Source organism: Culex pipiens, chromosome 2 (genome assembly GCF_016801865.2).
Source record: "Culex pipiens pallens isolate TS chromosome 2, TS_CPP_V2, whole genome shotgun sequence".
Classification (NCBI taxonomy): Eukaryota; Metazoa; Arthropoda; class Insecta; order Diptera; family Culicidae; genus Culex; species Culex pipiens.
The window spans coordinates 174,635,262-174,646,303 of NC_068938.1; the positions used below are offsets into that span (position 1 = coordinate 174,635,262).

The 11,042-nt window shown below is 42.8% G+C and overlaps 1 protein-coding gene across 1 annotated transcript; it reads left to right on the forward strand.

The window, feature by feature from the left end:
- The first annotated feature begins 1,965 nt into the window (after nucleotides 1-1,965).
- On the forward strand, nucleotides 1,966-10,737 carry LOC120416991 (structural maintenance of chromosomes protein 5). The gene is made up of 5 exons (XM_039578926.2): nucleotides 1,966-2,319; nucleotides 2,383-2,524; nucleotides 2,586-5,117; nucleotides 9,869-10,144; nucleotides 10,204-10,737. Exons 1-5 carry the CDS (start codon nucleotides 2,270-2,272, stop codon nucleotides 10,315-10,317), a joined length of 3,114 nt encoding a protein of 1,037 aa, XP_039434860.1. The 5' UTR covers nucleotides 1,966-2,269; the 3' UTR covers nucleotides 10,318-10,737.
- Nucleotides 10,738-11,042: the final 305 nt, after the last annotated feature.

Consider the following 11,042-nt stretch of genomic DNA (forward strand, 5'->3'; position numbering starts at 1 on the left):
CCATTTGAGGTTATGTTGAAAATCATTTTTTTTTTGTAGTCGTCTAAATAGCTTTTTTATCATAACTTTTAAACGACTAAATGAAACTGTACAATTGGGTTTTTTTTTATGTACAACGGTAAAAAACACTATCAAAAACAATTTCAGATCACTTTTTTTCCATTTTGATGCAACAAAAATGACACGACAACATTTTTTCGATGGATCAACTACGGTTTCCCTTGGAACGAGCTGTCAAGGGAGCGTTCTTTTATTACGTAACGCAAAATATCGGATTTTAAGACAAATTTTGTATGGAGCGTAACACGGTCTCCGAACCCCCTCCCCCCCAACTGCGTTACGTAATAAAAGAACACTCCCCAAGTAGGACGTTTTCTGTCAAGAAGGGCCGTGAAGTTATTTTTTTAAAAAATGAATTAAAAACCCATTTAAAATCCTTTGCGGTCGTTCAAAGGTTTATTGAACTCAGCAAAATAAGCTTTATCGTTGTGAACAATAATATCACAAATTTAAGCTTAATTTTAAGACCCAATTTATTTACTTTTCCATTAAAATAAAAAAAAGTGATTAGAAATGGTTTTTAATCGTGTTTTTACCCCTGTTCATTAAAATTTACATAGGACTTTAGGACCCTCTTGCCCATACAAAAAAAAACTTTTTTTATAAGGAGCGTGGGCAATCGCCAAACATCCTCAATCCCATAGAGAAACATAAATTTTCGACCTCAAAACCATAGTGCCCAACCTTAAAAATAATCCACAAGAAAAAAAAAATAAAAAAATAGTTAAAGACCAGCATATTTTTTCTGTTTATTATTTTTTTTTTCACAAAATCCTTTAAAACACTTTCAAATTGGCCAAATCAATCCAATAATTTCCACGTGAGGCACAGATTTTTTTAAGGAAAATTTTGTAATGAGAACTGTATGGATTATTAGCTAACCGATGAAAAAATCGACGGCAACATTTCAAAAGGCATCATGTACATTTTGACACTTTCTGGGTTATTGCATATTCTGAAAGTACTCCTACTGAACGACCTCTCCGCCAAAAATGAGCAAAAGTTACTTCAGTAAAGTCTGTTTAATAATGAATTTAAATAAAGTAACATAAACAAAATCTCTGGCATCAGCAGTGCTTGTTTATATAGCCCTGTCAACCTGTCAAATAAAAGACTACATGAACCTTGCGACAAAAAAAAAGCATCATGAAAAAGACACCATGTACATTTGCCGATGAAAAGCGAATCATAACAAAACTTCCACTCCGCTTGCAAAAAGCGCCATGTGTACTGCGAAAAAAAAACAATCATAACAAAGTGTGATATAGACATTGGTGATTTCAAAAAATAAAAGTTATGTTTGTTTTTCTTAAATATAATAAAGAAAATAATGTTTTAATGAATACGGATGATCAAGTATCAATAAAAATCAACGTTTTTCATCGTTTTTGATCATTAGAACATCTCCATTTGCGTTTATATTAATATGGAAATTGAAAAATGATGCTCAACACTCAAATGCGTTTTTCCTAAAACGCATAATTTGTGCATGATGCTTTTTGAAATGTTGGCGTCGAAATGTTTTTCAAATTAATGGTTGCAAATTGATTGCAACTGCACCGGTGTGTTATGCATTTTACATCACACTTTTTTTAAATTTTGATTTTTTTTTTATTTTTTTCGGAGTCAGAACAAAATTTGATCAAAATTGGTTTTTGACCCATTTTTTAAATTTGCGTCTCTGTTACTTTGGGTTTGCCACCTATTTTTCACTAGCGGAAACTCTCTCCTTCTTCAAACCTCAAACATCGCGATTTAGAGAGCGCTACAATCGTTCTCAAGCAGCACTGCCACCTATCGGCCACTAGCAAAGTTACGAAGTTTGTTTTTTATGCACAGACTTTTCTACGCGGTCCCGTACAGACTTTTCCATGCAAGCGATCTGACACCCAGCGGTGACAAAAACAAAGCAGGCAACGGCAAAAACGCGCCAACTTCCCAAATTTGCACAACAACGTTCAACTTGCTGCTCCGCTTCTAGCTTAAATTTGTGCCTAAAAACGATAAAATCCGTAGTTTTGTTACATAGTTTCGTTACAAGTCACAGTGCTGTTACTTTTAGTGAATTCCTTTGTTAATTTGTTGCTTTTTGAGGTGTAACTTTCGAACAAAACGTTCCGTCCGATTCACCGGTTGTTTTTGTTTACATTTTTTTGTTGGAATCTTGTTTCGAAATTAAGCCAAACTTTCACGATCATTCCGGAAAAGGATGGCATCGATCGTGGGCAAGATCAAGTCCACCGCCGTGAAGGATTTTGTGTAGGTTTTGATTCTTAATTTAATGGGCAAAAAAAAATCTGATGCACTGATTTACGATTGTAGGACCTACGACGTCGCAATCTTCTATCCCGATGAGCACCTGAACATCATCATCGGGCCGAACGGCACCGGCAAGTCTACGATTGTGGCCGCGGTCGTGCTCGGAATGGGCGGCCACTGCAAGCTGCTGTCCCGGTCTTCGAGTGTGAGTTTTTCTTTTCAACTTTAGTTTGATTAAGATGATTACCCTTTCCTTTGTTCAACAGATCGAAGACTACATCAAGAACGGCAAAGAGGTGGCCAAGGTCGAGGTGGCGATCTATAAAAACGCCAAGCGTGAAACCATCATGTTCAATCGGACGTTCGATCGCAGTGGGCTGGACCGGTTCGAGATCGACGGCACGAAGGTGTCGCACAAGGAGTATCTGAAGCGCATTCGGGCGTTGAACATCCAGATCGATAACCTGTGCCAGTTTCTGCCCCAGGACCGGGTGCAGGACTTTACCAAGATGAATCCGCGCGAGCTGTTGCTGAACACGCAGGCGTCGGTTTGCGCTCCGCGGATGATTGAACTGATGGACGAGCTGATGGACAAACGTAAGCAGCAGAAGACGGTCAGCAAGTCCAACACGGATTGTGCGACCAAGCTGAAGGAGGCGGAAGCGAAGAACGAAGCTCTTCGCGTTCAGATCGAGAACATGAAGGTGCGCAAGCAGTACGAGAAGGAGGTGGAAGTTTGCAACGCCCGGAAGGCGTGGTTGGAGTACGAGACGTTGTTCTTAGACTACAACTCGACGAAGGACGACCTGCAGCTGGCTAAGCGGAACATGGACGAGAAAAAGAAGAAGGTGGATCCGCTGAAGAGCAAGGCGGTCAAACTGAACAAAACCAAGGACGAGTTGAACGGGAAGATTAAGCTGGAGCAGAATGACATGCAGCAGCACTCGGGCCAGCTGCGGCAAATGGAAACAAAGTCGGAACAGCTGGAGGACTCGATCGGGAAGCAGAATCGTGACCTGCAAGATGCGATCTCGGCGGCGGCCGATCGTCAAAACGAGATGGAGCAGGCCAACAAGGCACTCTCGCTGGCGATTCAAGACTGCAAAATCGCCATGCAGGAAGTTGGCCAGGAGGGCGAGCAGGGCCAGCGAAAGCAGGATCTGGATCGTCGTATCGGAAAGCTGCGCAGCGAATGTGACCTGCTGATGAGTCGCCGGAACGAGCTCAACCAGAAGATCGAGACGGACCTCAAGCCGGAAATGGTCGGCATTCAGCGACGTATTGAGTCGCTGGAGAACGTTGGCCAACTGAAGATGCGGCTGCTGCAGTCACAGTTCGAGACTGCCTACCAGGCGACGATGTGGCTGCGTGAAAACGAAAACCTGTTCCGAGGGAAGATCTACGAGCCCATCATCTTGGAACTGAACGTGCCGAACCCGGAGAACGCCAAGTATCTGGAGAACACGATCGGCAAGCGAGACTTGATCGCATTCACGTGCGAGGACCGGGACGATATGGCGCTGTTTCTGCGGAAGGTTCGCCAAGAGATGAAGCTGGAAGGAGTGAACGCGGTGTTCTCCGAACCTGCGGACCAACTCAATTACCACCCGAGAATCCCGATCGAGCAGCTCGCCCGTTACGGCTTTCAGTCGTACCTTATCGACATGGTGGAGGCACCGTTCCCAATCCTGAACTTTCTGTGCAAATCGTACCAGCTGCACAACGTTCCGGTCGGCGTCGAGGACACGTCCAAGCACACCTCCCAAATCCCGGACGGAATTCAGATGTTCTTTACCCCGCGCAATCGCTTCCGAGTGTCCAAGTCACGCTACACGGGCGAAAAGAGCAGCCGCTGCGACGACCTGCACCAGCTGAACCTGCTCAACAAAAACGTCGATCCGGAGCTGCTGAACGAGCGCAAGCGTGCCCTGCAGCGGCTCGTCAAGGAGTGCGACAAAATCCGTAACCATCGCGGCGAAATCGAAAACCAGCTCAAGCAAATCCAAGATCAGTGCTCGGAACTGACCGCCGAACGGCGCCAGCTCGATGAAAAGTTCAACCACTACCAGCAGTGCAAGCAGAAGATCAAGCGACTCGAGCAAAAGTGCAACGACCTGCAGCGACGCCAAGTCAACGTTGACACGGAGAAGGAAAAGTCCAAAGCGTCCTGCAAGAAGATTATCGAAAGTCTGCTACAAGTCCAAGCGAACAAAGTCGAAATGCTGGAAAAGTACGTCCTCGCAACAGCCAAACACGAGGTCTACAAGCAGAAGCTGTCAATCTTCCTAACCAAGAACGCCGACCTCGAAGGGGAGATCCGTTCCGCCGAGGACGCGCTGGACGCGGCCAAGCGAACGCACGACATGATGACGCGCAAATTCGACGACATCAAGGAAAAGCTAAAACGCAAGCAATCATTCGCCAAAACCCTGACCAACAACCAAACCCCGAACAGCGATCAGTTCCCGTTCAAGAAAGAGTTCGACAAGCTGCCCGGCGCACTCGAAGAGCTCGAGAACCACATGGAGGAGCTGAAGGCGCGCATCGACTGCATGTCCCGCGACAATGGGAACATCCTAGAGGAGTACGAAACGCGCTGCCGGGAGATCGAATCGCTGCGGGCGGCGATCAACGATTCGACCAAGAACAGTGACGCGCTCGAGGCGGAACTGCAGCGGCTGCACGACCAGTGGTATCCGGAGATCAACCGGGTCGCGGAGGTCATCAACGGGAACTTTTCGAGGTTTATGAGCACGATGGGATTCGCCGGCGAGGTGGAGATCACCAGGAATGGGGAGGTGAGTTGGGGTTCGAGTTCAACGCTCATAATCATCTTTTAAATACGGAACTCGGAGCAAGGGTGGAGGAACTCATAGCGAGCTCAAGCATGCTTAATATGATTATGAAGTTGATTAGGGGGAGGGGGGACTCTAAACAGTCCTGGTACGACGGTCCTCCGGCGAGACAGGAGGTTGGTGATGGCTTCACGCACTCGCCGTAATCCCCAAGTGCAGAGAGCACCAGATGCGAGCCGCTCCAATCGCCGACCCGATTTTCGGGGATCCAGGGATTGGAAACTCGGGACGTGGAACTGCAGGTCTCTCAACTTCGATGGGTGCGACCGTTGCAAAGAATCCAACGAATTGCGGCTCCGCGGTCTCAAAGTCGTGACGCTGCAGGAGGTGTGCTAAAAGGGGAAGGAGCGGCGGCGATACAAACGAGCTGGGGATAGCTTTTATAGTTCTGGGTGAAATGTTGAAGCGCGTGATTGGGTGGTGGCCAGTCAACGACAGAATGTGCCGGTTGAGAATCAAAAGCCGATTCTTCAACCTGAGCATCATCAACGTGCACAGCCCGCACATGGGAAGCAACGTCGATGTCTAGGTTGTTTTCTACGAGCTTCTTGATCGCAGGTACAGAAGGTGTCTAAAACACGACGTCAAGATTGTAATCGGCGTCTTAAACGCTCAAGTTGGCCAGGAGGAGGAGTTTAGACCGGTTACAGCGGCTTATCGATTTCGCTACCTCCCGAAACATTCCTTTTTCCAGCACAATTACACCTGGAGATCACCAAACGACACGGAGACGCAAATCGACCATGTTCTCATTGATGGTCGGCACTTCTCGGACATAATTGACGTCAGAACCTACCGTGGCGCGGACATCGACTCGGACCACTACCTGGTGATGGTGGCAAAGCTGTGCCAACGCCTGTCCGAGGTCAACAAGATCCGGTACCGTCGCCCGCAGCGGTACAATCTGGAGCGACTCAAGGAACATGAGGTCGCTACCCAGTACGCGTGGGAACTCAATGCTGCATTGCCAGATGAGAGTGAGCTTGTCGAAGCTCCTCTGGAGGTTCACCGAAGTACACTGAATTGAAGCGGAAAGCGGAGAAAGTTGGATTGAGAGTTAATGTGGCTAAGAGGAAGTATCTGCTGGCAGGAGAAACCGAGTCCCTTAAGGTTCGCATAGGACCGAGCGTGACGATCAACGGGGACGGGTTCGAAGTTGTCGAGGAGTTAGTGAATCTCGGTTCGTTGTGGCAGAGAATGATGATCCACGAGCTGGTGCAATTCTACGGCAAGCCAAGTATTCGGAAGGTCGCCAAGGCTGGTTGGCCGGACACGTCTCAAGAATTCTGGATGCGCTGGATGCTCGCCAACCAAACCAGACTATCCGGTGAACTCGGTACCGGTTGGAACTTGGGAGGTGGTTGAACCAAGTGGAGAGTGATCTGGAAAGAGTGGGGGTTCCGAGTCGAAATTGGAGAGAAGCAGCACAGAGCCGAGCTAGATGGCAGCGCATCTGGAGATAAACTCGGAGGTTGTCCGAGCAATTAAAGCGGCAGGGTAGCCACTCAAGTCGGGAAATCGGGAAAGTCGGGAAAAAGTCGGAAATTCGCCAAAATCCGCAAAAAACGGGAAAAAGTCGGGAATTTTTACTTTTTGGTCAAAAAGTCGGGAATTCAAAGCATATTTGTTTGAACATTATTTCCTAACTCGAATAATTTTGTCATATTATGTACAATTTTCAAATCAAATTCACTCAAGTTTGCTTCAGTAACTTACTTTAAATTTAAGGTACCTTTCATTATTTCAATCTATTTCAGAAAGAAAATGTCATTTAAGACATTAAAAATTCTATTAAATATTGAATGCATTTGACACCAGTTTTCATAATATTTCATAATTCATAATAATGAATCAACAGTTTTGCCTTCCTCACCTTACTGAGGAAAGGATATAAAATCGCTCAAAAATGAACTTATTAATTTGATCTCGTAGACCCACCTTCACGTTAAATATCGTCACAGAATCATGTTCTGAGCAAATGTCTGTGTGGATGTGTGTAGGTGGGTGGACAAAAAAATTGTCACTCGATTATCTCCGGACTGGATGAACGGATTTTGACCGTATTAGTCTCATTCGATCCGTCTTGGGGTCCCATAGGTCTCTATTTAAAATCAGCAAGTTTAGTTAAGTACTTCAAAAGTTATGCTAAAAAAACGATTTTGGCGAAAGTCCGGAAGATTAAAAAGGGTGGTTTTTGCAAGAAATTGTTATATCATGTTATTCATGTTCAGAAAGACCTTTACAATGAGCTCAAAACATTGAAGATCTAAAAATCTTATCAAAAGTTATTATCACTTAAGTGTTATTTATACACTTTTTGGAGGCCGGATCTCAGATATTTCAATGAAAATGATGTCCGGGTTCATCATGCGACCTGGCGCTAAATAGATCATCAAAAGACTTTTCAAATGAGCTTAAAACATCGAGGATCTGACAACCCTATCAAAAGTTATCAGCACTTAAGTAATATTTATACATTTTTTGGAGGCCGGATTTCAGATATTGTGATAGAAATATTGTCTGAATTTTCCATGCGAATGATCGTTGAATAGGTTTTTTATCAGACCTTGCCGATGATCCAGAAATATTGAAGGTCTGCGAATCCTATCAAAAGAAATGAGTAATAAAGTTGATTTATTAAACATGTTAAGGTGGATTAAGTAACGTTTTTCATTAATTATTGTTTATCAAACATAATCGGATTATAAAACAAATTTGACTAAAAACAGCAACAAAGTCGATGAAAAACTAATAGAAAAATAGAACCTAATTTTAAAACGAGTATGGCCAACGTAAAGTTACGATTCAGTTTTAAAATTGATTGAATATTAAAAAAAAGATTCCAACTAGAGGTCGACAATGTTATTTTTGTGTGGAAAATATTCATCAAGTCATTTAAATTATTTTTTCCAAAGGTTTATCTTGAACATTTTTTGTGAGTGTGGGTAAATTACTATACATTAAGCTAGATTTTCAGTTTTCGGAAAACTTAAATATCGTATAAAATTATAAAATAATTTTAATAAAAAAATAAGAAGAGCTTTCGGTTATTTTTCAACGACTTTTATTTGTTTATGTTTCTACTCTAAATAAAAAATGAGTGCTTCCATTTTTTTAAATATTTTTTAGGAGTTTGTTGTAGAGTATCTTTAAAAAGACTGACAACTCGATAAATCAACATTGACATTGATATGAAATCAAAAATAACACTGAAAATTCAGCTATCTTTAACTTTTTGCAATCCCCTTTTCCTTTTCGAGGAAGTTGCAGGGTGGCCACTCAAGTCGGGAAATCGGGAAAGTCGGGAAAAATTCGGGAATTCGTCAAAATCCGCCAAAAATCAGGAAAAAGTCGGGAATTTATGATTTTATGTCAAAAAGTCGGGAATTCTGAGCTTTTTAAAATTCTTGAATAAATTTTGTAATATTTTGTACAATTTTCAAATTGAATTCACTCATTTTTGCTTTAGTAACTTACTATAAATTTAAGGTTATTTTCACTATTTCAATATATTTGAGTATGGAAAAGCTGTTTAAGACCTTTAAAATCTTTATGAATAGTTATGAATCAAATGATCGCTTTTAATTTTTGTTCACAAAACAAGAGGTAAAGTTGATGAAAAACTAATATAAAAAATAGAGCGTAATGGCCAGCTTAGAATTATGATTCTATTCCATTTTGTCACAGAATTGAATATTTAAACAGGATTCGAACTTGAGTTTAGCAATAGTTTTTTTTTTGGTAAATATTTGTAATTGTTTGTTTTTCTACTCTGAATCATGATAATGAAATTTCATTTTTGAAGCTTTCTTTATTAGATAAGGAGGTCACGGTGGCTCTTACGGCTTTTTGAAAACTCACCCGAGATTTGTTGTTTAGTTTCTGTATTTTCAAAAAATGCCTATATTTGGATTTTTTTTTAATTCATTGAGATTTTTTTCTGTGGTTAATATTGACTTTTCTTATAGAACGTTTTTTGTTTGAAATCATTCTTTAGATAAGAAATGCCTATTATTTGAGCATTCTGGAAAAGTCTGGAAAAAATTCGGGAAAAAGTCGGGAATTTGAAAAAGGAATTTGAGTGGTCACCCTGAAGTTGTTTAGTTTTCTCTCTGAATCAATATAATGAATGCTTACTTTTTTGAAGTATTTTTAGAAATTAATTCTCAAATTGAGTTTTTTTTTACTAAAACCGTCAATAGTTAATTTTTTTATTTGCTGCTTAATTTTGTTCGATGGCTTTATTTTAATAAAAGATATTCAGTTAGAAATAATTATTTTGATAATTAATGACAATGAGGTTCTTAATATGTTAGTAAAATGTCGGGAATTCAAAAATGGATTTTGAGTAGATCCCGCTCCTGATGACGCCACGTTCGTAAAAGCTGATGGTGTTTTGCGATAATTTGATTGGTGCTTCGTCGCCGCTTGCTGCCGTATTTTTACAAACTCAGCTTGTTTTGGGCAGCTCCGATTCTTCGTCGAATGGTAGCCACCACAGTAGAAGCATTTTGCTTCGATGTTCTCGTTTATTGTGCTGCTAGCTTGAGTTTTGTGCAGGTTGCACAACGACTTTTATTGAAACAGTTCCTTCCACTATAGCCGAACTGCAAGCAGTTCGATGCAAGTAATTATCAATTCTTGTGAAAACCCAGATTAATTTTCCCTTTTCTTCTATTCTACTACTCTTTCAGCGCGACTACGACGAGTACGGCATCCAGATCCGCGTCAAGTACCGCAACGCGGAGAAGCTGCAGGCGCTCGACCGGCACGTCCAGTCGGGCGGCGAGCGGGCCGTCGCCATCGCCATCTACACGCTGTCGCTGCAGCACATCACCCACGTCCCGTTCCGGTGCGTGGACGAGATCAACCAGGGCATGGACCCGCGCAACGAGCGCAAGGTGTTCGAGATGCTGGTGGACGAAACGTGCCGACCGGGCCAGTCGCAGTACTTTTTCGTGACGCCCAAGGTGGGAACTTCGGAGGTGGAGTTGGAGGTTGAATTTAAGAACTTTTTATTTTGTTGCAGCTCCTTCCCGACCTCAAGTACAACGACCTGATGAGTGTTTTCATCGTGCACAACGGCAAGTTCATTTCGGATTCGCACATCTTTGTGCGGGACCAGATGATCGAGGCCAACTAGGTGGCCGCGGCGTTGAACATCCCTCAAGTACCTGTGTTATCTCGCTTTAGTTTAGTTTTATTTCGCACGGCTCAAACGTGGTCATTTCCTTTCTCACATTCCTTTCCCTGATGAGGTTGGCAACATTGTCACTTGGAATCTGAGCGCGCGCGCGTCCGCGTCACGTTTCAATCCGGATCGATTGCCATGCTTGCGCACCAGCAGCCATAATCGGTTGCAAATTATTTTAAATGTCCCCGTCTCTCTCTCGCGTGCGCTCTTCCCTCCTCTTTGCTGCAATACATGACCAAAAGGAACAATTAAAATAGCGTAACGTGATAATGATTTAATCGGACTTTCTAAAAATAAAGCAAAACCTCTTGAGCGAAGAAGAAACAAGTTTGGATGCGAATCGAGTGTGTGTGTGTGTGTGTGTGTGCGTGTGCGAAAAAACTAGATTATTGACCGTTACAGATCAATCCCCGGCTAACGCACGGGGTGGTGCTTTAAACAAGAGCAGAAATTAATTTCTGCAGCCAAGAGTGTCGCGCAAACGCACAGCCTCATTGCTGCTTCAGGAGGTGTTTGGCGCTTCTTTGCGGTCGCGTGAACTGGGCAGGGACAGGGTTGAATGAGTTGCTGGAAGTTTGTGTACATATCTAGATTAAAATTTTGAACAAAAAGACCTTTAAATTTTCTGATTATTTTTTATATCACCGTCATTTTCTCAAACCATTGTGGTGGTG